At 36.6% G+C, this 27,589-nt stretch overlaps 1 protein-coding gene across 4 annotated transcripts in view; it reads right to left on the reverse strand.

The window, feature by feature from the left end:
• Nucleotides 1–27,589, reverse strand: part of JMY (junction mediating and regulatory protein, p53 cofactor) — an 85,740-nt gene that overhangs the window by 26,420 nt on the left and 31,731 nt on the right. For all 4 annotated transcript variants that reach the window (XR_006353275.1, XM_043966983.1, XM_043966960.1 and 1 more), the window contains exons 2-6: nt 23,788–23,961; nt 11,766–11,916; nt 9,066–9,235; nt 3,058–3,223; nt 115–302 (exon numbers count right to left, since the gene is read on the reverse strand). Coding sequence is in view for 3 of the 4 variants with exons in the window: in XM_043966983.1 (XP_043822918.1) it covers nt 115–302; nt 3,058–3,223; nt 9,066–9,235; nt 11,766–11,916; nt 23,788–23,961 (849 nt within the window). In the remaining variant the exon portion in view is untranslated. The remainder of the gene's footprint in view (nt 1–114; nt 303–3,057; nt 3,224–9,065; nt 9,236–11,765; nt 11,917–23,787; nt 23,962–27,589) is intronic.

A 27,589-nucleotide genomic window follows, 5' to 3' on the forward strand; every position in this document is an offset into this window, starting at 1 on the left:
AGAATTTTTTTTACAAATCTATTAGAATTTTCAGTGCGGCTATGGAAAAAATAATGCCTAAAAGGGTAACTTGAAGTTGTATTATACATTTGAAGAAAATTGCAAACATGAGACCTTTTTGTTTCTGAGGTAGGCTTTCTTGGCTGACACACGCCCACGCCTTGCTTCCAACTGCCGAGCTTTCTGTTGAAGTTTCTGCAACTCTTCCCGCTGTAGATGTAGAGATGCTGCCATCTCTTCCTTTTCAAGCATTGCCTCCATGCTTTCATAAGTGTCATAATACACTACTTCATCTCTTTTTTCTGTTATGAAAAGTCAATAAAGGGGGAGGGGAGAAGAAATGCATTAATTTGGATTAATTAACATTCATTTGTTAGCTTATTTTAAATTGATAGCCTCTTGATTACTTACATGTGTTATTTGATCTGCCTAATTGCACTGTCATTCAGTATTTCTCATTCCTCAACAAAATGCTGTTTGATTAGTCCAACTTGACTTTTAAATTTGCACTCATCTTTTAGGGACCCCTCCTTATTTCTCTATCTTCATCTTCCTTCTGCTTGGTTTCATTTGAACACTTAATGATTATGTGTTCTATATCCTACCATTTAACTTCTGGACAAAATTCTTACACCAGAAACCATGCCCTTGAGTTTTGCCCTCCATATTGATGATTAGTTTTTTGGGGGGTTTTTTAGGTTCACTATTTCAGGTGGCTCTAGATAACTGGAATTATGATCTAATAAAGGAAGTCACTCCTGAAAGGCATATGTTACTTTACTCCCCTGCATCTTCACACACCACACCCTCTTCCCCCAGAACCAAAGTTACCCTTTTCAGCTACCACTCTCTTATGTGTGAGGTTTTCCCCATTAGACTGTTAAACTTCAGGAGAGCAAAGACTATCTTTGCTTTGCATTTTTATCACCCTAGTACATTGCTCTTTCATTAGTTTGTTCATTCATTCATACATTCCATTCAGGTGAAAATAAAAAATTATGGTCTTGGGACTATCTTGGAAATCCACCTAAGCCTACTGATATCATTTAATACCTAGCACATACATACATCTCAAATTATTTAACTTTTTCCACATATATCTTCTCTCCCCACTATAACAAGCCCCTTGAGGGCTGTGACATAGTGTTAAATTCCTCATGATTAGTATGTTGTATTGCAGGAGGTGTTCAAGAAATATTTTATGATAATCAAAATTAGGCGCCACCTAGCTGCCCCCACCATTTATCTTTTAAGCTAAAGCTAGTAAAGGGAACAAAACCAAAATATTTTTACAAGTCAATGAACAGGGACAACTAGGTAGTGCAGTGGATAAAGCACTGGCCCTGGATTCAGGAGGACCTGAGTTCAAATCCGGCCTCAGACACTTGACACTAGCTGGGTGACTCTGGGCAAGTCACTTAACCCTCACTGCCCCCCCCCCCCCCGCCCCCCCAAGCCAACTAACTCTTGGTTTCTTGGCTTATCCTTAACCGTAAACTACTGAATCTGAGTGGCCAGAAACAACTATCTTTTCAGCTGAAAGGTCTGAGGTGGCTTAATTACATCATCTAGATTGGACCCAGGAAAGATATCGAGTTAATTTAGCTAGGAAGAGAATGGACTTGGTGTAGCAGTAATTAAGGCATAAAAGCACCCTTCTCTGAATTGTTCAAATGAGAAACAGTGGAAGAAGAATTGGAAGCACAGAAGAGAAGTGAGAAGCATAACAGAAAATGGACAAATACCCAAAATCTATGAACTTTTATGTGACTTAGGTTTAAACAAAGTTACAGAGTTTGATCCCCAATTAAATCAATTACCTCTGCATGGCCACATTTATGTAATACTTATTCTTTTATTACTCTTTTTTTATTTGCAAGGCAATGGGGGTTAAGTGACTTGCCCAGGGTCAGACAGCTAGTAAGTGTCAAGTGTCTGAAGCTGGATTTGAACTCAGGTACTCCTGAATCCAGGGCCGGTGCTTTATCCACTGCACCACCTAGCTGCCGCTATGTAATACTTATTCTTGCTAATAATTTTATAAGTATATGCTAATAGCCCCAAAAGGCAACAAGGTACTGTAAAATCAATTCAAAGCCTAAGACCCATTGATGGTGAGTCAGTAGTGTCATCCTCATAAACAAACAATAGTACATTATAATTGTGAATCTCATGCTTCTTTTCCTACGGGTTCTTACAAAATAAGCAACCAGTGGGGTTGCTGCTTCTATTAAGAGTTACCAAATTCTAACTTTATGGAATTGTAATAACATACTTTGGGCATATGCTTATACCTTCAGTATTTCCTTTTTCTATTTCTACAAAGTTGAACAGTACAAACTTCTTACATTAACGATTAAAAAAAAAATCTGAACTTAAGAAACACCAAATAAGATGAGTATTTCCATATATAGACTAAAAGAAAAAGGATTATAAATGAAGCTGTAAATATCTTTTATGGACAACTTGTGTTTCTTTTTATGTATATTTCACATGTATGATAATTTAAAAGCTATCCTGTTTTTCTTATTTCCTATTGTTCTTCCTTCTGGTCTCTTCTATGCATTTAAAAATGTTTCAAATATTCAAAATTTAAGTGATAAAATCTGAAGCAATTAGAAAAAACTGCAGTACAAAGTAGAGACTACATCCACACTCAAATAAGTTTCTATTTTCTATTCTTGTAGGTTTAATATTGCTGCACATTACTTAAAGAAGGCCTGCTTTGAACCATGAAGGGAAAAACTGTAGTTTACACATAAAAAGATTTTATCAAGGACATACTTTCTAAAGAATCCACATTACTGGACTCAAATGTTTTGTTTTTAAACTTCTCATTTTATTTTTGATAACTCAAATGAAGATGCAAAGATACCAAAAGCCTAACAAACCACTCATTACAGCTTTGGAAGAAGTCAATATTACTTTTGTTAGAATTTTCTTATTCCTTAAGAGAAATGTAGCTATTGCTTCCATTTATATTTCCCCCAATACTCACAGTTTAATGGACCTCTGTACATTTGTAGGAAAAAAGGTCTACTGTATATATATATATACCTGATACAAGTCTCTTGATGCTTTCAAGTTGAGCTGTTAGCAATAACTCCTCACACTTCAAGATCTCAAACTGTACTTCATACAACTGAAGTTGCAGATCATAATAATCTGCTTCTAACTGATCCAAAAGGGCAATGGCTTCTGTGCCACCTTGCAAGCTCTGCATCTGTATAGAAAAAGAAAAAGAATAATTGCTATGGCATGTCAAAGTGTAAATTTTAAGTCAGAAATCCATCCTAACATGGCAATGTAAAGAAAGCATCTATATGAGAACTTATAGCTCAGGAATAATCTCAAAAGACGATAAAGAGCATTAAATGGTTTTTGGTGGCTGGAGCTGTGAACTGAGAGATATGGGACCAGAGTGTCAGCTCCACTGCTGCTGCTGTCTCAACCCAGAGACTGCTGAACCCCATCTTCCAGGAATAGAATATCACAGATAAAAATGTATAGAAAGTCAAATTGGCTGAGCAATATGATGACGTGGCAGCTTGTGTGAAGTCTGTAACCAAGCAATGACTTGCAATGATCCAATGAAGAGGGCGACAATCTTTGTTGCTTATAAAAATGTCACAGGAGCTCAGATCTTCTTGGAAGTCTATTTCAAGTATTGAGCAAAGGTTGGAAGGTGCTGAGAAAAAAATACTAGATGGCCCAAGTATAGAGAGAAAATAGATTGAGATATCTGCAATGAAGAACTATCTCTTGGAAAAGTTCTTGGTTTCAAATTCTTCACAAGTAAAAAGCAAAGTTTTCTATTTGAAAACAAAAGAAGATTAGTGCTGTTATTTGGCTGAAGTTACTGCTGGTGATTACAAGAACGAGTGGATCAATCATAACAAGCATATAAAGCATTTGAAATCAGCAAAAAGGAGAGGGCCCCAGATTTCTCTGTGTTCTATTATAAGATACTGAATTCTCCAGAGAAAACTTGTTCCCTTGTAAAGGCAGCTTCTGATGAAGCCGTTGCTAAAAGATGAAGAATTATTCAAAATTAGCACACTAATAATGCAATTACTAAAAGACAGTTGTGACATCGTGGACAGCAGACACCCAAGAAGATGGAAGATGAAGATGAAGCAGGAAAAAGAAGGAAGAATTTACCACCCTTCCAATTTTTGTCAGCCTCATTCTAAATTTATAAAGTAGACATCCATGTTGTCCCACAAATAGTTTTTATGACTTATAATTATGTTACTTCTATTTGGACACACACACACACACACACACACACACACACACACACACACTTCCCATGTGGGTTTTTTATGTTTAATATTAGGAGAGTAGAGCCAGTTAACATTCTGTTATGTTAATAGTTTCATCTGAGATGGTCAATATGAAGAGAGGGAATTTTTAAACATGGTTTACATGTTTGGCACATAGTACTTTTGATATGCTGTTATTTTATAAGACCAGTGTTAAGCCAGTTTCCTTGTCTAAACAAAGAAAACTGCCTACCTATTGGTCTGCAATGGGGGGAGGGAAGATCATTAGTTCTAGCCACAGGTTTAGTTACTGTGGGTACTTTAGGGTTGAAGCATTCATGGCTGTGTTAGAAATAAATTTCCCATATTACATGTCATACCATGTGTATCTGAAATATGCAATCTCAACATGTATACCTTTATGATTGCAGTTGCAAAAGTATTCCTTCAGACAGAAGTTTTAAACCAGTAAATTTCACTCTGGAAATAGTTTCCATTCCATTATACATAAAGTTACTTGCTGTTTGCTTTCATTATTTCTGTTTATTTTACTACTCCTTTTATTTGTATTTAAATTGTTTAGCTAACCAAAGAACAAATGTACAAGTAAAGATGCAATAAAAATGAACTGCATGATATTCATAAAGTCAACTATATATCAATCATGGCAGTAAAACAAAACAAAACAAAAAAACCTCAGGTATTTAAATTATCTTAGGTTTTTTGCTTCTGTGACTTTTTTTCCTACTTACCAAACATGTATGTGACAAGAAAATAGTTAACAAGGAAATAACTTGAGATGATGGCTAGTTTTGTTTAAGGTCTTATGAAATTTTCACGAACAATCCAAGCATAATTGTGAAAAACACGTGTTGATATAAGTGGAATAAAAGTTTTATGAATGGGAGAAAATAGAAGTAAGTGGTTTCTAATAGGGCTAAGATGAACAGAGTAAAGATATTTATTGCTCCTGTATGAAATGTCTTAGGTGATATTAATCTAGTTTTAGTAGTGATGACATATAAAAAGGAAATCACTAAAAGTTAAAACAAATAATGTGTTTGGTAAAAGAGTAAAGGGCAAAGAAGTCAACTGTTCTAGGAGTACACTTTAAATACCTAGCCTCAGCTCTAATTCTGTGACATCCTAACAGTTTTTATGAACTAAGACTCTTCTAAAATCAAATTTTAAAAAGCATTGTTTCAAGCGGATAGAGCACGGGCCCTGGAGTCAGGAGTACCTGAGTTCAAAGCTGGCCTCAGACACTTAACACTTACTAGCTGTGTGACCCTGGGAAAGTCACTTAACCCCAATTGCCTCACTAAAAAAAAAAAAAAAAAAAGCATTGTTTCAGTCATTCACTTATTAAGTGCTTACCACGTGCCAACAACTGGGCTAAGCACCAGGAATACAAAGAAAGGTAAAAACCGGGTCCCTGCTAGCAAGGAGCTCATGTTTGAATGGGAGTAAAGTTGTGCATACAAATACACACACACACACACACACACACACACAAAAATACATACATGGTAAATAAAGAGGGAAAAACTTGTATTTGGGGGGATTGAAAAAACCTCTTGTAAAAAGTGGCATGAGTTGAATCTTGACAGATATCAGGGAAGTCAAGAGTCAGACACAAAAAGAGAGGCATAGGGGTCAGCCAGTGGAAAAGGTATAGACTCAAGAGACAGAAGGTGAAGAACAGCAAGAAGGCCCATGGTGATGATCTTAGATATGTGGAGGAGAGTAAAGGGTTAAGAAGAATAAAGTGTTACAGTAGGGTTAAGAAGACCAGAAGGAGCAGGGTTGTTAAGGGCTTTAAAAACCAAATAAAGGACTTGGGAATTTATTAAATAAGAAAGTGACCTAGACAGGTACTGTCAGGCTTTCATAATGTTACATAGCACAACAGAAGTGACCTATGACAGAGGTGTAGAGAACATAAACTCCCACTACATTTATTGTTTGTTAGCAACAAATACTTTCCCACCCCACAAAAGCATTTAGCTAGGTATGATAACAAAACCACTGCCTTAAAAGATGTCCTCCACCCACGTCTTTCATTTGTCCTAAATTTGCTGTAACTTTTTGATAATGGCAAAGAGAGCCTCCATTACTTCAATAATGGAAATATATTCCTAATATATTCCGTATATGTTCAATAACTTAAAATTTCAATGGTGTTAAGTGGTTTACAAAAAAAAAAAACGCTCTATTTTATCCCACTTGACAAGCCTACAACTTAAGTAATGAGATCTAAGATGATGAATTTACTTCTATAATCTTAATTACAGCATATATGTACATGTACATACTTTCACACATATATGAACACAAACATGCTGTACATTGAAGAATGTAGATTCAAACCTCCTTGAGGATAAAGATTTCTTTTTCTTGTTGTTGTCCTAGTGCCAGTGGCTTATTGATACTATCCATTTAATAAATGGTTGTAGGATTAGATTGTAGCATGCTATTGGGAAAAAAAAAAAAAAAGAACTAAGCAGCCACTCCCAAAATTCAGATTCATCCTGATTCCTTTCAAAAACAGTCCTGGGGCAGCTAGGTGGTGCAGTGGATAGAGCACTGGCCCTGGATTCAGGAGGACCTGAGTTCAAATCCAGCCTCAGACACTTAACACTTACTAGCTGTTTGACCCTGGGCAAGTCACTTAACCCCAATTGCCACACCAAAAAAGAAAAAAACAAAAGAAGCTGGAGAAATACATCAGTCCTGGAAGGTATTTACTATGTCCTGCTGCTGTTTCTGCTCCCTTAAATTTAGATCTCTGGAACCTGTGAGGGAATTTAGTATATATGAAAGGGAACAGGAAGAAAAAGAAGTCGCACTAATAAATGTAGATAACAAAAATTTAGACAGTGAAACAATTTTGGTGGGCTCAGTTCTTAAATTTTAAAAAATCTGCTTCATTGCATCACTGCTCTGATTTTTTCTCTTGTAACAGGATTAATGCAGAAATAGGATTAATGTTATTATGTGTATATATATATGTGTGTGTGTATCTATCTATATGGATATGATATATAGATATATAGATATAACCTATATCAGATTACCTGCTGTCTAGGGGAGGGGGGAGGGAGAAAAATCTGAAATTGTAAAGCTTGTATAAACAAAAGTTGAGAACTATCTTTACATGTAATAGAAAAAATAAAATACCTTATATGTAAAAAAATAAATAAAATTTTAAAAATCTGTTTCAAGTCTAACACTGCATTTTATTATGAATATTCTAGGTCTTTGTTTTCAAATTTTTAATTCTGTCATGTCAGAGGAGCTTTGTACTTTTATCAGACCGGACAGCACCTCTACTTTAACATATTCCTTAACATTGATCTAGTTTTTCAAAAACTAAATTACAGGGTACTATTACTGGCATAGCATTCATATAGAATGGGCTCAATAATTCATTTTTCTCCTTTCATGAGTAAAATCACCTTAATATCTATAATTCAAAGCAGACTGACAAGACCCAAAAAGAATAGTTGATATTGGGTCAGTCAACTTTTTCAAGATCAAGTGAAGTAAATAAAACAGAGAAAAAGTATGTTTACCAAAGTTGTTTACCACTTTCATGGAGGATGTTCAGAATATAGTAAAAACTGAAGAGGGTTTTACAATAAATGTTGAGGCCTTCCAGGTGCTCCTGTTCACAGATGACATTATTCCAATTGTTCCCAAGCTCTGGACCACTGCTAAGCCTACCAAATGTATCCATGGTTAAGTTTTCTGTATAAGGGATACTTAGCAGATGAAAACTTTTTTGTCCGGACTATGATATACAGTTAAATGGGACAACCCAGAGTTGGTCCTCAGTACAGGTCTCTTAAGACCGATGTCTCAAATAACCAATGAATTAGGTTTACTTTTGGGATACTGCACAAAGATTTTTTTAAATATTCAAGCTTCTCCCTGAAACAATGGCTATCTTTTTAACATTACTATTCTTGAAGTGATGTAATGATTATAGGCAACCAATCTTTCAAAAGTCTCTGAATCCCAATCTCTGAAAAGTAAGCAGGACACAAGAAAATACTACATACGATGACTACAACAATGTAAATAGAAAAAAACAACAACTAAATGGTATGAAATAATAATGACCCATTTTGGCCCAAATGAAGAGATATGAGAAGGTACCTCTACTCTTTCTGTAGTTGGAACTATGGGTTTTTTCCTTCTCTTCAATTCTTTGCTATAAGGGATGGCTCATTGGGAGGAAAAGAAGGAAGACTAAATTGAAATATAGGTGATGTAAACACAGAAGATACTAATAAAGTTTATTTAATAATTTTAAAATATTGTAATAAAAATAAATTTAAAATAATCAGTTAAAGAACCTGGGCTTAGCTTGGATAAGAAGACTCAGGAAGAGGCAATGTGGGAATGAGAAATTTTCTTCAAGTATTTGAAAGGGCTTAGTGTGGATGAGGGATTAGGGTGGTTCTGCTTAGTTAGAGTGCAGAAAAAGGCAAAAATGTGGAAAATGCAGAGAAGTAGTCTTAATATGTGGGGGTAGGTGGAGAATCTTATTAATTAGAGCTATCCAAGTGGGGAATAGAATATCTCTGCAGGAAGGAAACTCATTCAGGCAAAGGTTGAGCTAGATGGCCTCTTAAGGTGATTTCTCTAGATCTGGGATTCTATAATTATATAATGGCTTATATGATACCAAAAAAGACTAGTTCTCTATGCAAGAAAGTACACAGAATATCGAAGAAATTTTTAATCCCCCCCCTTTCCAAATGGAAATATTTCATCATTTTATTATAATGTTACCTCTTCTTTTAATGCATGTTTCTTCTGTTCCAAACAGATTTCTTTAGCTCTCATCATTTGCAAAGTTTCCTTTGAAACTGCATATTGAAGTTTTTCCATCCTTTCAGCTGCTGCTGCCCATGATGCTTTACCAAATTTTTTCTGATCTGCTCGCATCCTATCATACACAGCTATAGAAAGACAAATAAATAACAAAGATTCAATATGTATCCTATTATAGAATTCTGAAAATGTCTTCTAAGATACCAAAGACAACCTACTTCAAAGGAAGAATACGAATATGCAAATTGCTATTTAAGAGAGGCTTATGTGACACCTAACTATAAATATCAAGTATTTCAATAGTTATTAGGGTAATAAAAAAAAATCTCCTCAAAGGTCACAACAGGATCTTTCCTCAAGATTTTAAGTAAAAAATAAAGATAAAAGCAGGTTATTCTTCCTGAGGGATAGCTCTATTCAAAGCAAACACCAGCTTCACCAATATGTATATTAATATACCTATTCTACTGAACTCCCTCTAACAATTGCCATTTTCTTTTTTGTTGAAAATTTTGAATTCCAAATTCTATCCCTCCTTCTCCTCTCTCCCTTACCTCTCCCTGAAGCAGTAAGCAATCAGATATAGGTTATACATGTGCAATTATGTAAAATATTCCAAACTAATATCCAGAATGGTTTCACACCTCCAGCAATAATTTTTTTTAAAATCACTAAAATTTTTTTGAATAGAATGGATTTTAAAAGAAGTTTCCTGTTAATATTTAGGTATTTCATTAGAGTTTACATCTCAATAAGGAGAGGCATCACAGCACAATAGACAGAAGTGGTCTCTGAGTCACGAAGACCTAGATTCATGTCCCGTTTCTGACACATACTGGCTTGTGTGACTGGAGCAATTCACTTAAATTCTCAATATTGCAGACAATACTTAGTACTATATAATTTGCAGAGAAGTTACCAATTTGCATTAGTAGAAAAATTACTCACTAGGAGCTCCCTATATGAAAAAGGTTAAAAATTTAAAAGTTTATGATAAATAAGTAAAATTAAGGGTTGTAATTCTCCATTTCAAGCAAAAATTAAAAACTAATAGCTCAACCACAAGATTAGAAAATACCCACATCATATCCACATTTCAGGAACAGAATCTAAAAGGGAAAAACATCCTCTTAATAGCTGAAGTAATAAAACTAAAGTCATGAAATAATACACGTTATAACATACCCTTTCTCACATATATAGGACTCCTGCTCATTAAATTAAAAGTCTGGTCTTTGCTCTAGAAAATGTACCCTTCAAGATAAAAATAAAGAAAAGAATAAAGAAAAAAAGGAAAGTACTGCTAAGTAAAGGGTAAAATGCTCTCTCTAACTCTTCAGTGCCTAACCCAATCTTCTTGTATATGGTTGGTGCTTTGGAAATGTTCACTGAAGTGAACATTTTTTAAAAACAGGAAACAGACAATAATTTTCTTTATACTTCATACTTTATCCCAAGGTGCTTTTTAAAAAGATATTACCACTGAAATTTACTTCTATAATAAAGGAAAATGTAAGTAAATATACTCTCAATAAATTCTGTAAAGATTTCCTAAAGCACAGGTCTTGACCATCTCACGCCACTGACTGAAAATCCTCAGTGGCTGTTACAAACTCTTTAGCCCAAGTCTTAAGACATTCCACAATCTATCTGGATAAATCTGAACTTTCTGGCTCTGTTTCACATTCTTTCCCTTCATACAGTTCCCCCAATAGAACGTGAGCTGCTTAAGAACAGGAATGGTTACATTTTTTGTCTTTGCCTGGAACAGAGTAGGCACTTAATAAATGCTTGATTGACTTAGTGATTCTAGACCAACTGGTCTATAAACTGTTTCTTGATCCCAACATACCATCTCCCACTTCATATAGTTTAATAAATAGATATTACCTCCATGCAATGAATGCATTCCATCCTCATCTCAACCTGTCAAATACCTTATCTTCCTTAAAGGCTCAGCTTAGGGGCCACTTTTTTTTCCATAAAACCTTCTCTGGGCATCTTTCCTCTACATCTCCATTGTCTGACACAAAATTAATTTTTCCCAACTCAGGCATTCCTAAAATAACAGTTCTCAATCTGGGGTCTGTGACCTTGTCTGATTAATTTCATCACTGTTTCAGCAAATGATTTCCTTTATAGTGCTATGCATTCCATGCATTTAAAAATTACTCTGAAAAGGGGTCCAGAGGCTTCTCCCTACCCCAGACTGCCAAAAAGGTCCATGATACAAAAAAGGCTTGAGTATTGTCTTCTTTCCTGTTCACCTCCTTCCCTTTCCCTACCTTGTTTTGACACATCTTTATACACGGTACATCCTTCTCCCAAAGAATGTAATACTTCTTGAGGACAGAGACAATTTGATTTTGTCTCTATATCACCAGTCCCTAGTATAGGGTCTTTTACATTAGTAGTTGTTAATAAATGACTGGTGACCTGAATCAAAATCCAAGGACTGGTGGTATAAAGAAAAAGATAATATCTGATATTTTTAATAACTACTGACAAGCACTCCTTTACTTCAAACAGAGAGAAATGAATCTAATATCATGGCTTTGGAGAAAACCTGCAGATTTACAGAATTTTGTATGTAGTACTGTGAAACAGAAAAATCTTTGTTTAAAAATAATTTAAGCACAATTTTACTCTGTAACTTACCTTTTTGAGCCTTAGCTGTTATTTCAAAATACTTGACAGTGAGATCTTGAATAGACAACACAGCCATGTGGGCTTTGCGTTGCCAATCAGCATCTTCTTTTTGGAGACTTTCAATTCTACGGGGCCCCAGATAATCATTCTCCATAGAAATCTTTGGAGAAAAACAAACAGAAGTTCAGAATCTTATATTCACATGTCCCTGCTTTGATTTAATATGAAACATAATGAGTATTTAATAAAAATATGAGAGGGTTTTTATGTATAAAAATTGTCCTAATCAACATACTGACCTGACCACCTGCAAAATTGAGAATTTATCCAAGTAAAAACTTACAAAGTACTCTTCAAAATGTTAAATGTATATGACTTAAAGAAAATAGCATATTAACTTTTCTCCCAAAGTGCATGATAAAGAAACATACCTGATATCGCTATCACACATACTTTAGTTCAAGCTTTGGAGAAAATAGATTTTAATAAAATACAAAGCCCTTTACAAAGTCATTCACAAAAAGAACAAGACAAGATGAAGAATTGTTAAATGGTTAAAAACAGACAAGTATTTTAAGAATTCAGAGAAAAGAACACTAGGATGGAGTAATGAGGTGAAACACTACAGAGAAAGTAGGATAAGATAGGGTATAGGATTCAAATAAGTACAAAGGAGGGAACATATTCTATGCAAGAGTTAAAATATGAACAAAGTTACAAGGGCAAAAAAGTGTGTGTGTGTGTGTGTTTTAGAGTGAGTGTTAAGTCCATGGCTGTCAAGGAAGGTTCAAATAGATAGGGGGCATATAGCTAGTTGATAGGCTTGATGGTTAGTTCAGAGTTTAGTTCAATTAAAAAGACACTTAAAATTTAGCACCTGCTATGTATACTAGGTGCCAAGTGAAGACCTTGACAAATGATAGATAGTTTCTGATAAGGTGGAAGGCAAAGATAGAATACTGATTCACCCCCAACAAGATACCAGCTTTCTCTTCTTCCTTCTCTTCTGTCCCCAAGGACCTTCTCCAGACACTCTCTCAAACCCTAAAGCTCCTGTCCCCTAGAAGGGTCTACCTCCCCACTGTGTCACTGGGCCCTTCTCCAGAACCCAGCACACTCTGGGCTTCAGAGATGACACCCCTACATTCCAGTACTCAGCACCATATTCACCTCTCCATGCTACTTCCTGAGTAGGACCCCTGGATTCCCAGGCCGTACCTCCACCTGCTCCTGGCTGCTATGAGTCAAGGCTCCAGGGACCTCACAAGCCACAGGACCAACTTCCATAAAGGAGAACCCTGAAATTCCTAATCACTTACTTCCCTGAACAGATCTTTCTTTCCAACCACCAATACTTTGCCTGGACTTATTCCATAATGGTTAGACTAACTCCCTTTTCTTGTACTCTCTCCATCCCAGTGACTCTGAATTCCATTCTTTACCCCTAACTGCCTGCTTCCTTATACTCATTTCCCTCAAGTCTCAAGATTTGTCCACCTATTCCATAATGCCCTGGTCTCTAGCAAATTTCTTTTCTTTTCTTTGGTGAGGCAATGACAGTTAAGTGACTTGCCCAGGGTCACACAGCTAGTAAGTGTTAAATGTCTGAGGCCAGATTTGAACTCAGGTCCTCCTGAATCCAGGGCCAGTGCTTTTACCCACTGCACCACCTAGCTGCCCCTAGCAAATTTATTTTAATCTTAAATCTCTTCCTTCCTCACCCCTTCTATCACACGGCAATCAATGAAACCTGGCTCACTCCTGATGACAGGATGATGCTTCCCTTGCCACCCTTTCCCTTACTGGCAACACTTTCTCTCACACACCAGACACTTTATAGTTGTAGTAGTAGAATTCCAATAGTCTTTGCGTCCCACATTTTGACTTACGGAGTTCCTCTGGATATACTGTCTGGCTTATCAATGTCCTTGATCTGAATGAAAACTCCTTGAAAGCTGAGATTATTTTTGCCTTTGTAACAGAATTCCCCGCACATTGGAAGTGTTTAATAAATGCTTGCTGACTGATTGACCTCTCTCTACACAAGGCTCCACCCCCTTCATTTGTCCACCATTCATTAATATGCTTCCCTTTTGAAATCATGTTGCATTACTTTCTTTCGTTTTTTGGGGTGGGGGTGGGGGTGGGGGTGAGGCAATTGGGGTTAAGTGACTTGCCCAGGGTCACACAGCTAGTAAGTGGCAAGTGTCTGAGGCTGGATTTGAACTCAGGTTCTCCTGAATCCAGGGCTGGTGCTTTATCCACTGCGCCACCTAGCTGCCCTGAAATCATGTTGTATTACTTTCGATATAATTTGCATTTATTTATGAGTTTGGGTATTATATTCCCTCCCAAACTCCTCCTCTCCCCAATGTAAGCTCTTTAGGGAAAAGATCTGTCTTTATTTCCACTACAGCAAGCACATGAGTAACTTAACTGAACTGAATCTCATCCTTGCTTTCCTCCTCACCTCAAATCTCACAGTGCAGAAGTATAATTAACAAAGTAGTCACAAATACATATTCATACACACACACACACACACACACACACACACACACACACACACACACAGTCTTTTTGTATCCCCAAGTTTAGCAAGTGCTTGGGCATACTGTACACACTGAATATTTGTTGACTTACAGACTGAAATTTGCCTCTTAGTAAATGGATAGCTACCATAAAATATATCAAAATGGCCAAAATATAGGTAACAAGGAATATGAACATAAAAGCCTCACATGGTCAGACATGTGCTTCTGAAAACTTTGGTGAATGAATGGAGGATAGAGTAGAATGGAAAAAGACTTGAGACAGGCAGATTACTGCAATAGCTTCCAGGTATGAGATGATAAGGGCCTGTACCAGGGTGGTGGCAGTGTTAGAGAAGAAAGGGGTATAGTTGAGATATATTACAAAGGTGGAATCTATAGATTTTAGCCAGAGATTGGATATTGGGAAGAGGCAGGTATGAGACAAAGTGAATAGTCCTGGATAACATCTAGGTTGTGAAGCTGAGGTATTGCCCACTACAGTAACAAGGAAGAGAAGGGGAGGGGAGGGAGAAGGTTTAGGGGAAAAGACACTGAGTTTGGTTTTGAATAAATTGAGATTAAGATGTCTACTGGCCCAGCAGGAAAAGACAGAAATGAAAATTAAAACCACTCTGAGGTACCAACCTCATGCCTAACAGATTGGCTAGCATGATATAAAAGGAAAATAAATGCTAGAGGGGAAGTAGGCTATAAAACTGTGAAAACCCTTTGACTTAGCAATACCATTACTATGTCTGTATCCCAAAGAGATCAAAGAAAAGGTAAAAGGATCTATCTGTACAAAAATATTAATGGCAGCTCTTTTGTGGTGACAAGGAATTGAAAATTGAGGGGAGGGGATGCTCATCAATCGGGGAATGGCTGAACAAGCTGTGGTATCTGACTGTGATGGTATATGATACATTCCTGATTATTTTGAGCTAGGTGGAACAGTGGAAAGAACACTGGCTCAGCAGTTGGGAGAATCTGATTTCAAATCTCACCTCAGACACTTACTAGCTGTGTGACCCTGGGCTAGTCACTTAACCCCAATTGCCTTAAACACACAGGGCCATCTCCAGTTGTCCTGATCTAGAACTGGCCACTGGACCCAGATGGCTCCTGATGTCATGGTCCTCTTTCAGAGTAAAGTGAGCAGAACCACAACATTTTAACAGTGATTAACCATGAAAGACTAATCCAGACAATTCCAAAGGACTCATGATGACTTTCAATTTTAGGAGAGTAGATTTCAAAGAGTTCACAATAAAAAGGATTAAGTAGAATCCCATAGAATAAAATTCAATAGTCAGCAGTGATAGGAAATTTTAAAGAATGAAATTCTGAAGGCACAAAATTCTGGTAAGGAAGAAAAACGGGAACTGTTTGAAAAGATCAATGTGGAAATGCACGGAGAACTTAACAACTAACTTGGATTTTTAAAGACACTGTAAAAAATCAAGGGAAAGTAATAGGAGAATACAAAAACAAGGTATATTCCAGTAAGAATAGCATCAGAAGAGTTAAACTGTAGAATGAGATAAAACTGGGAGGAAAAGCTAAAAACAAAAGGAATTTTAAAAAACCCAATTTACATGTGGAGAAAGGATCAACTATAGGGTGGATAGGACAATAACAGATAATACTCCCCCCAAAAAGGAGCTTGTAGACATTTTACTTCCGATTTCTCTGTCAACATCTTCAATCACTGCATTAGAAAGGATAGAGGACAATTAACTTGGAGTGGAAATTCCAGCTAAGAAAGAAAGAAATGGAGTACCTTGCTGCCCCTGATAATTTCAAGTTACTATGCCTTGCTGAACTAGATTCCCAGGAGCATCGAAACTAGAACAAAACAAAAACTGGCAGATGTGATTGTTAAGTTACCAGCAATGATCTGAACAACTATGAAGAATGTGAGAGATCTCAGACTGAAAAATTGAAAATGTTATTTGTTATGCTTTTTTTTGTTATACTTTTTCAAAAAGGGAATAGAGAAGTCTATAAACTATAGGCCAGACCACAACTTCTGGCAAAATTCAAGTACAAATTTGTTAGGTTTGTTAAGAGTATTAACAGGGCTTTGTAGAAGAATGAGATGAACCAGTCAATACTGAAAAGTATTAAGTCAGTTTATTAGAACCAGGGGCTGAAATGACAAGATGTGAGGAAGCACAGAGGGGAAAGGCAGGGCAAGAATAATAAGGTAGCCCACTAACACTCCACGCTGGGGTTTGGTACTTTCAAAGAAGGGTACCATCTGATCTCCTACACTTAGGCAGGAGAGCTTCAAAGTGATACTAGGAAAGGATACATACATGCTGGGTAGGTCTAATTTATTTCCTCCCTCTGAAATTACAGGCATTTGGCCATCTATCAATCAGAAATCAGAAGCTTTTGGTGCTAAGACTTCTAGGAATGGGATGGTCCAGCAAGCAGTCGAAGGATCAGGTATGGATAGGATCTAGTAGCTTGCTGGAGAAAAACTAGGCCACTAAAACAAAGTTTTTACCTGGACAACAAGATCTATTGAAGAGATTGTTGGTAAACATGAAAAAAAGGAAGCAATGACTGCAAAGAAGAAATCATGCCAGATTAGTTACATTCTCTCTCTTTTTTTAACTTTAAGAGATGGCAGGGGCAGCTAGGTGGCGCAGTGGATAAAGCACCGGCCATGGAGTCAGGAGTACCTGAGTTCAAATTTGGCCTCAGACACTTAACACTTACTAGCTGGGTGACCCTGGGCAAGTCACTTAACCCCAACTGCCTCACTTAAAAAAAAAAAAAAAAAGAGATGGCATGGTTCCCCTCGCTGTAGGTTTTTAAGCAGAGGCTAGATGTGCATTTATTTATTTATTTATTCATTCCTTTTTTTCCCCCCGGGGCAATGGGGGTTAAGTGACTTGCCTAGGGTCACACAGCTAGTAAGTGTGAAATGTCTGAGGCCGGATTTGAACCCAGGTACTCCATTCATTTATTTTTAGTGAGGCAATTGGGGTTAAGTGACTTGCCCAGGGTCACACAGCTAGTAAGTGTTAAGTGTCTGAGGCCGGATTTGAACTCAGGTACTCCTGACTCCAGGGCGGGTGCTCTATCTACTGTGCCATCTAGCTGCCCCTAGATGCTTATTTATAAGCTAAGTTACAAGCGATTCTTATCTTAGATGGCCTCTAAGATCCCTCACAGAAGTCCCTTCTGAGATTTGTGATTCTCAATAAAATTGCCCTTTCTTTTTTCCTTCCCAAGTTCTATTACTTGTGTCCTAGGTGTGAGCTATTCTTAGGCCTTTAGTCCAACAATCACCTCCTTTTCCTCATGCATATGCATATTCAGGACTTTCCCTTCCCACAGTCTATTTCTCAACTACTTGAAAATATGTCAAGTCTCTCCAATACTACAAAAGGCCTCGGCTAAACCTTTCCACCCCATCTCCCTTCTGTCTAGTTTTTTGTTTTATTTTGTTTTTAAAAACCACCAAACTAATTGACAATGTCTTCTTCACTTTCCCTTTTACAACCTGTCTCTCCATTCCCATCAGTCTATTGAAGCCTTTTCAGAATCAAAAGCCTCAGTTCTCTCAACTTTTTGACCTTTCTTCTCCAGCTCCTGACACTGCTTGGGGCAGCTAGGTGGTGCAGTGGATAAAGCAAGGAGCCCTGGATTCCGAAGGAAGACCTGAGTTCAAATCTGCCCTCAAACACTTAACACTTACTAGCTGTGTGACCCTGGCCAAGGCACTTATCCTCATTGCCCCCCCCCCCCAATGAAGGACAAACAACTGACACTGACTGTTTGCTACTCTTCTGTCTTCTAGGTAACTTCTGCTTCTACATAGACTTACTACTCCTTTTGTGAATTCTTCATTGTCTCCCCTTTTCCAGACTCCTTGAAGTTTATTATGTTCTCTCGGGTTTTGTCTTGGAAGCTTTAATCCTCCAACTGCCCCTTAGCAATTTCATTTTTTTTCCCTTCATGATTTCAACTATCATCTCCACACAGATGACTTTTAAATCCATAACTCTAGCTTTGCCTTTCTACCAAACTTGAGACTCCCATCTCCAGAATGGCCATTCTCATTCCCCATATCTGATAAGTTGTCAAGTCTTATTGATTCTAATTCTAATATCACTCAAAATATTTTATAAACCCTCTTCTATATTCCCATTGTTATTATCAGCCCAGAACTATTAAATAGTATTCAAATGCCTTTTAGACATGATGAACTGGATGTCCCATTGATATTTTAAACCTAGCATTCACAAAAAGTGAAGTCACAAAAATTAACTCATCTTCTCTCTTTACCAACTCCTCCTCTGAACTTTCATACTATTGGGTACCGCCAACCTACCAGTTACCCAAGCTAGTTACCTAGATGTCACCCTTTACTCCTCATATGTAATAAATAGTTAAATCTAGTTAATACTCTCATAACACCTTTGTCCTCTGACACTGCTACCACTCTGGCACATGTGGACTACAGCAATAGTTTGCTTCTTGAGTGGCAAATATAACAAAAGGAAAATGTTGGATGTTAGAGGGGATGTGGGAAAGCCAGATGCTAATACATTGTTGGTGGAGTTGTGAAAAGACCCAACCATTTTGGAGAACAATTTGGAACTATGCCCAAAGGCATACCCTTTGATCTAGCAATACATCTACTAGGTTTACATACCAAAGATATCCCCCCAAAATAGAAAAAGACCTATTTGTACAAAAATATTTATAGCAGTTCTTTTGATGTTGGCTAAGAAATGGAAATCAAAGGAATGTCCATCAATTAGGGAATGGCTAAACAAGCTGTGGTATATAATTGTAATGGAATATTTGTGCTATAAGAAATGACAAGCAGGATGATTTCAGAAAGACTTGTATGAACTGATATATAGTGAAGTGAGCAGAACCAAGAGAACATTGTACACAGAGACAGCAATGCTGTTTGATGAACTGTGAATGACTTAACTATTCTCAGTAATACAATGATCCAGGACAACCCCAAAGAACTGGTATTGACTGAATATAGACTGAAGGCATGCTATTTTTCACTTTCATTTTTTTTCTTTTATTCAAGTTTTCTTATACAAAATGACTAATATGGTAATGTTTTACATAATTGCACATGTATAACCTGTATATGATTGCTTCCTGCCTCAGGGAGGGGCAGGAGAGGGAGAGAATATTTATTATTTTATAAAAAAAGAAAGAAAAGGGTAGACATATATCTTTGGGGGGAAGATCTGAGTGTAGTTTTGTTTATAGACAAAAAGATGGCTTATCAATGGTGTCATATGTTACCCAAAGGCAGCATACAAACAACAATATTCCCAAGTGCGGTGAAGCCAGATTAAAATGTAGTTCCTAGGGGCAGCTAGGTGGCAGCTAGGTGGCACAATGGATAGAGCACTGGCCCTGGAGTCAGGAGAACCTGAGTACAAATCCGGCCTCAGACACTTAACACTTACTAGCTGTGTGACCCTGGGCAAGTCACTTAACCCCAACTACCTCACCAAAAAAACAAAACAAAAAAAAAAAGTAGTTCCTATCTGATTTTTAATGTGTTGACATAATAAAAAAAGATAATTAAAAAATAGTTTGCTGCTTGGTCTCCCTATTTAAACATTCTTCCAACTCCAATCCATCTTCTACTCTACTGTAAAATTGGTCTCCCAAAAAACACAGGTCTGACCATATAATCCCCCTATTCAATAAACTCCAGGATCAAACAAAAAATCTTCTATTTGACTTTTAAAGGCCTTTATAACCCAGCCCTTCTTACCTTTCCAGCCTTCTTACCTTACCTTTCCCCCTCCACACTCTGTAACCAGTAATACTAGCCTTTTTCTTTTTTTAAGTGAGGCAATGGGGTTAAGTGACTTGCCCAGGGTCACACAGCTAGTAAGTGTTAAGTGTCTGAGGCCACATTTGAACTCAGGTCCTCCTGACTCCAGGGCCGGTGCTTTATCCACTGTGCCACCTAGCTGCCCCCAATACCAGCCTTCTTGCTCCTCCAATACAACACTCCATTTTCTTGACTCTAAGCATTTTCATCACTGGCTGTGTGTGCCCCACACTTCAAATTCTCTCCCTTTTCATCTCCCCTTCTAGCTTCCTAGGCTTTCAAGTCTTAGCTAAAGTTCCAACTTCTGCAAGAAACCTTTTCCAGTCCTCTTAGTTACCTCCTGAGATTATTCCCAATTTATCCTGTATATATTGTTTATACAGAGCTGTTTACATATTCACCCCCTCAATTAGACTGTGAACTCCTTGACAATGAAGACTGATTCCCTTCCCCCACCTTTTGTATCCCCAGTACTTAAATGTCTGGCACATAGTAGGCTCTTAATGACTAACTTTACTATTCTCCTATCCTAGTCTCAATTCAATCATCACACCTTAGTATTTCCCTGGCTTTCATGGTCCTCTGCAATGTAGTTCCTCCCAAATTTATTGGACTACTCACAATTACTTGTACATATCACATACTGTTTCTTTTTTTGTTATTGTTTTTTTGCGGGGCAATGGGGGTTAAGTGACTTGCCTAGGGTCACACAGCTAGGCTGGATTTGAACTCAGGCACTCCTGAATCCAGGGCCGGTGCTTTATCTACTGTGCCACCTAGTTGCCCCCCTCACATATTGTTTCTAAGTCTCCAATCAAGGTGTTTCCAAAGCCTGGAACATTCCTCTCTTCTCCATCTCCAAATGATGAAATTAAAAACACACACACACACAAACACACTTTTTTTAGTCTTGGCTCTAAGAAGCCATTTAGTCAAATAACACATAGTCCCTTACCCTCCTGTTCAACATTAATTAGTTCAACATGCCCCCCTCCAAAAAACAAAACAAAACAAAAAACCCCAACCCAACCCAAATTAATTGTTTTATGGGTTTCAAGTGAGAAGTGAGAATGATTACTGACTAGGTAGCCTAAGTCAAGAGAACGACCAATGACATTAGCCTCCTTGCTAACAGTATCTCCCAACTCCCAGCATTTTCACTAGCTTCATTTCCCCATACCTAGAACTTTCTCCCTCTTTATCTTTACCTCCTGGCTTCCTTCATATCTCAGCTAACATCCCACCTCTTGAAAGCAGCCTTTCAAGTGAACCTTAATAATACTATCTTCCCTTTGAATATTATTTCCAATTTGTCCCACATTTATCTTGTTTGTATGTAATTGCTTTCCTAGACTGTGAGCTCCTTGAAGAGCAGAAACTTATTTTTTTTCTTTTCTTTGTATCCCCAGTGCTTAACATAGTGTCTGGCATATAGAAGGCACTTGTTGACTTGACAACTCATAGTTTCATATATGATTCCCTTTTTATGTTCATCTGTATAGATGGAAATACTTGGGTATTTTTTAAAATGCTTAAGTTCAGAATAAAAATAAATAGAACTCTACCAGCCAAAAATAAAGTTAAACCATGATTTCCAGAATCTTTGGGAACCAAGTATAATTTAGTAACTATCTGAATCCCATGAAGCAGATTGCCTAGGGTGCTTATTTCTGAGGCACAGAGCAGAAAGTTGCCCTGGAATTGCAGGTAAGAGGGAAAAAAATATTTTTCCAGATTACTTTCCAAAATGTATTTACAAACATTCATTAGCATTAACAGTCTGTAGAATATACATTTTCAATAGCGTAAAGAAGAATGAAAATAATAGTCCTAATAGCTCAAGGTTTTGTAAAAGCTGGATTCTGGCAGGAAGGGGAGGGGTGGAGGAAGAGTACATATGTGCCATATATCTAGACCAATGTGGTTTTCTCAATGATGCATCAAAATAGTTATAGGGGAATTTTGCAAATGTTCATTATTTTCATCACTGACAATTAGCATAATATATCAGATGTATCAACATAAATCAACACAGAAAGGAACATGCCCTAATATTCTTAACACCAACATTCTTTATATGATTCAAATAAAATTGCAGCAAGTCTGTGTTCAGAAAAACCAAACTGCAAAAGTCTATGGGATGAAGTGGTTTCTATTGCTTTAGTAGATCTACCCTAACAAAAAACACATTCTACAAAGAGTAAACATCATGAAAAATGGGGGTATATAATGAGCTTTAATGAAACTTCTCCAATGATCATTTAGTTGGCTATGTAACATTTTCTTTAGAACCCAAACACATACATATATGAATATAAATATATAAAAATACATTTAAGATATACCCCCCAAGTGTGTGTATCTTTTAAAACAGGATACATTTAAGTTACATTATTCTTATTCAAATATCTATTTTAAAAGCAACATTTTCTATAAGATATGGGAGGGGCTCCAACTCTTCAATTAAAAAGATTTGGTACTGAGTAATGCATCCAACTGGACTCAAAATTAATTGATGTCCTCTTCCAATTCTGAAAATGAGCTTTTCAAAGTCAAAAAAGGTTTCACTTTTAGCTTAAATCTAAATAAACACATAGAGAAAAAAGGTCTGCTTACAGAAAATTTGGGGGGTGTTTAATATAAAAACGGACATTTATAAAGTACATTAAAATTTATGAAGCACTTTACATATATATTATCTCATTTGAGCCTCCCAAAAAACTGATGAGAATGGCATAACAGATCTAGAGCTAAAAAGAACCTTAGCGGCCTTTTAGTCCTACTCACTTACCTCCTCCCCCCTTCCATTTTACAGACAAAGTAAAACCCAAAGAGGTTAAGAGACTAGGACCAAAGTACAGAGGCAGGATTTGGGACCCTCTGATTCTAGAGTCAATGCTCTTTCCATTGTCCCCTGCTACCTTACACTACAAGTATTATGTCCATTTTACAATCCAGGAGCATGTGGCTCACAGTAGTTGTGACCTGCCCCTTGATCACAATTAGGGTCAGAATCAAGATTTGAACCTAGGTCTTTATAACTCCAAGTCTAGAACTCTGTCCACTATTAAACAATATCATTTCAAAAGAAATGCTAATTTTAAGAGGTTAAAGTGATTGACAACTCAAAAGTTTCAAAGATCACAAATGTAATTTTTTAAAAAAAGCTTGCATTTCTTATTTAATTAATAAGTTTCTATGCATTATCAAAAGATAAACTAGCACGTTTCCTTTCCCATCATTATTCAGACAATTAAAAATTCTTATGGTAAACTGTCAATTTGTATTTCCAAAAAAAAAAATCAAAAAAGAAATTCATGTATTAGATCCACACCATGTGATGAGTGGTGAAGATAGGTAAATTGTTAATACCTACACTTCAATAGATCTGATCCATATTATCTAAGCATGATAATTGAATGCCATGGGGTTGAAATTTTCTGACCTCACCAAATCATCCTCATAACTGTGGACCCTACCCTCTAGGTAAAAGGGATTCCAGAACATCAGAATCCCCACCCCAAGTATACTAAACAAGATGAGGCAGATGGGAGAGTGGAACGGGAAGAAAAGCTACAAGACTGTCCAATGTATTTTCCTTAGTATCAAACCAAAATATGACGACACTACAAACAATCCTGGTAGGCAGAAAAATGTGTACCTTTATCTGTTGTCTTCTTAGCATTGCAAGTTCCCGCATATCTCGAAATGGCTGTAGTAAGTACTGGTATAATTCAGTTGTGGCTTCTGCAAGACTGCTATATGCTTCATCCTCCATCTGATACAGGTCAAGAAGCTCCACCATACTCTCTGTGTTCTTATGTTTTTCTAATAACTGAAGAGAGAATCGGAAGATTTAGAGGGTAATTAATAATAAGGAAGCTGACTGCATATGCTTTAAAATGTTTTGTTTTTTTTTAATTAAGTTCCTTAAAATAGGGTCGGAAATTCTAATAGAATGAAAAGCAATGTGCTTTTCATGGCATATGAATACATGCTATATATGAAAAGAAATATAAATGAATAATATGAAAAGCAATAGGGAAGAGTTCCCTATATAATTGAGAGCTTTCAAGTTGGTCTCTCTTTCTCTAATTTTCCCCTATCACAGTCCATGCTTCATAATGTCATACCAGAAGAATCTGTTTTCAAATTATTTCCACCATGATACCATTCTATTTAAGTATTTTTAGGACTCCCTACTGCCAGCTCTAATTCAAACTAACATAAATGATGCCACAGCATTTAGTCTTCCTTGTCCATATCAAACTTAATCTCTTACTATTCCATAAAGAAGCCCCTCCACTATTATTAGGAATGTTTCCTGCATTTGTTCATGTAGCTGAATCCATCACTGCTTTTGTCCCCTTATTTGGAAGGCTTTGAAATTAGCACCTAGCTCAAGATTCACCTCTTTCAGTAAGTCAAATATGACTTGACTTCTCCAACCAAAGCAGATACTTCAAGAATGACAAAATTTTAACTTTAATTGAAGCAGATTATGTGCCCTTATAACTCCCCGTCTTTATTCATATGGCTGGAAATACATTATCATGCATATGTCCTTATAACCTCTAGTTATTTAAAATATGACTACCTCAACCCTCAATACTATGTTTTTTTCCAATCTGCCAAATGATTATTTTTCATTTCCCCTAACTTTAGAATTTCTTTCCATTTTCAAAAACTGGGGCTTGACAATTTGACTATAAAAGTAGTTTAAGTAACACCTACATGCGCACACATACATTAAAAATCCAAATCTGTTACTAAAATCCACTATGAAAAAATTCCAAACTCTCCTCTGAAATTTAGCACTGGTCAATAAGTTTAATATTAAATTATTTCCTATTTGTGCCTAACTTAACCCAGCTCCAATTCTGAATTAAGAAATTTTACAATGGAAGAAAATCTATAACGTACAAAATTTTTTTGGTAATATTTGGGTTGTCTCTGCAGTAAGAAATGTACATTTTGGGATGAACTCTTGTGATCCTGAAACATCTTAGCACTGAATTATTAAATTATAAACTTAGAATTATAAGTAACACACATATTCATGTGTATACACACACAAATACAATCTGCATCTTGCCATCTTCAGCATCCCAGGTTCACAAGTTACAAAAGATTTTATTATAGCTTTTGACTCAGATTCTACACTAGGCACTGACCTCAAGAAAGTCACTCCACCCCACAGTTCCCTGGCCCAAAGGTCTTCACAGGACTTTTCACAGCAACAAAGGACTGGAAACAAAGTGGATACCTATCATACATGAATGGCTAAATAAATTGTGGTGCACGAATGTAATGAAATATTATTGTACTATAAGAAATAATGAATATAGAGAAGTACAGAAATACATGAACTGATGCAAAGTAAGCAGAATCAGGAAAACAATTTACAGTATCTAAAAAAGTGTAAATGGAAAGAAAAAGCACTATAAATAGAACTGAATGTTGTGAAATTATAAAGAAGAGTTTAGCCCCAAGGAGAGGATATGAGATAAAGCAAACAATCACTGAGGCAAAGGGAATTTCCTTTTAGGGTTATATTCACCTGTATCAGTGAAAGCATAGGTTCAGTCTCTAACACTATCCCTCTATCTTTCCCATGGAAAATCCCATGTCAATGTTTCATCATGGCATGAAGATTAATTTGGGGTTTTAAAGGAGAATGAAGGATTATGAGCAGCATACCTCATGAAACAAGGAAAGAAAGCTTAAAGAGATCCAACAAAGCAAAGTTGTTTTACAGATATAACTAGAAAGTGGATAATAGCAAAACAATGTGGAAACACTGCAGGAATTCTTATAACAAACTGTTTTCACCATTAAGGATGGTGGAAATACCACATCTGGACTCTTTTTTTGGCCCATATATGTATATAGAAAAAGAAAAAGAGAGGGCAAAGATGTGAAAAGCAACTGAACAAGAATACATAGAAGTCCAAGCTGGATGTGACCTGGTTTGACGGCATCAAGTTCTCAAGGCATGTAAAGGAAGGAAAGATGCCAAAGGCATGGGAAAAAGTCTCTGGATTTAAAGGGAAAAGGACCTTTTTGTACAAAAATATTTATAGCAGCTCTTTTTGTGGTGGCAAAAATTTGGAAATTGAGGGGATGCCCATTAATTAGGGAATGGTTAAACAAGTTGTAGTATATGATAGTAATGGAATACTACTGTGCTGTAAGAAATTTATATTTAAGATTTCAGAAAAACCTTGAAAGACTTACATGAACTGATGCAGAGTAAAGTGAGCAGAACCAGAACATTGTACACAGTAACAATAATACTGTATGATAAATGACTGTGAATGACTTAGTTATTCTCTGCAATACAATGATATAAAACAATCCTAAAAGACCCATGATAAAAAATGCTATCCACAACCAAAGAAAGAACTAGAATCTGAATAGTATGGAGCATACTATTTTCACTTTTTTTTCATGTTTTTTTTTTCTCTTTTGGTCTGTTTCTTCTTTTACAACATGACTAATATGGAAATATACATGTTTGCATATATGTAAAACCTATATAAAATTGCTTGCTGTCTTAGGGAGAGAGAAAATGTGGAACTCAAAATTTTTTTAATTGAAAGTGGTCTTTACTTTAATTGGGAAAAATATATATATATAATTTTTTTTTGGTGAATAAAAAAAGAAGTTTCTGACTTTTATCATTACCCCAAAAGGCAAATAAAAAAGGATCTGTAATTATTAACTCAAACCTAATTTCTCTGCTGTATCAAATTTTTATGAGAATCATTTTTTCAAGTATCAGGGGTATCCCTGATAGGGACATGGAGGTTACTCAAAGTAGAACTCCAAAGGAGACTAAATCTCCATCATGCAATTGACTGAAAGATATAGAAGATGTGATGTTCATTTTGACTATCAAACACATTTGATTCAGTGGAACAAAATGCCTTAAAGACTCCTCCATCAGACAGAGGTTTCTCACACATGCCAAAATTACACAAGATTATTTTTTCTTCTTCTTTTTGAAGGCAATCAGGGTTAAGTGACTTGCCTGAGGTCACACAGCCAATAAGTGTCTAAAGCCGAATTTGAACTCAGGTCCTCCTGGATTCCAGGGACAATGATCTATACACTGCACCACCGAGCTGCCCCAAATATTTCTTGAAAGATAAGAGATAATTGTTCAACAGCTCAATGAACATTAACATCAAGCAAGATATCTCGAAAATGGTGCCTGCCACTGTCACTTGTCTCTTTATGTACTGTCTTCCCCCATTAGAATGTAGTAGCAAGCTCACTGAGTGCAAGGGTTGTTTCCTTTACCTGTATATTTGCATCTCCAGCACAGAGCACACTGCCATATAGTGAGTGTTTAGTAAATTTTCTATCTTTCTATCTATAATGGAGCCTGTCTAGCACAATATAAGTGAGAGAAATTCCCTGTTGACAGTGAAGACTTCCAGATGCAACTATCTGCAGAT

Source organism: Dromiciops gliroides, chromosome 1 (assembly GCF_019393635.1).
Source record: "Dromiciops gliroides isolate mDroGli1 chromosome 1, mDroGli1.pri, whole genome shotgun sequence".
NCBI lineage: Eukaryota > Metazoa > Chordata > Mammalia > Microbiotheria > Microbiotheriidae > Dromiciops > Dromiciops gliroides.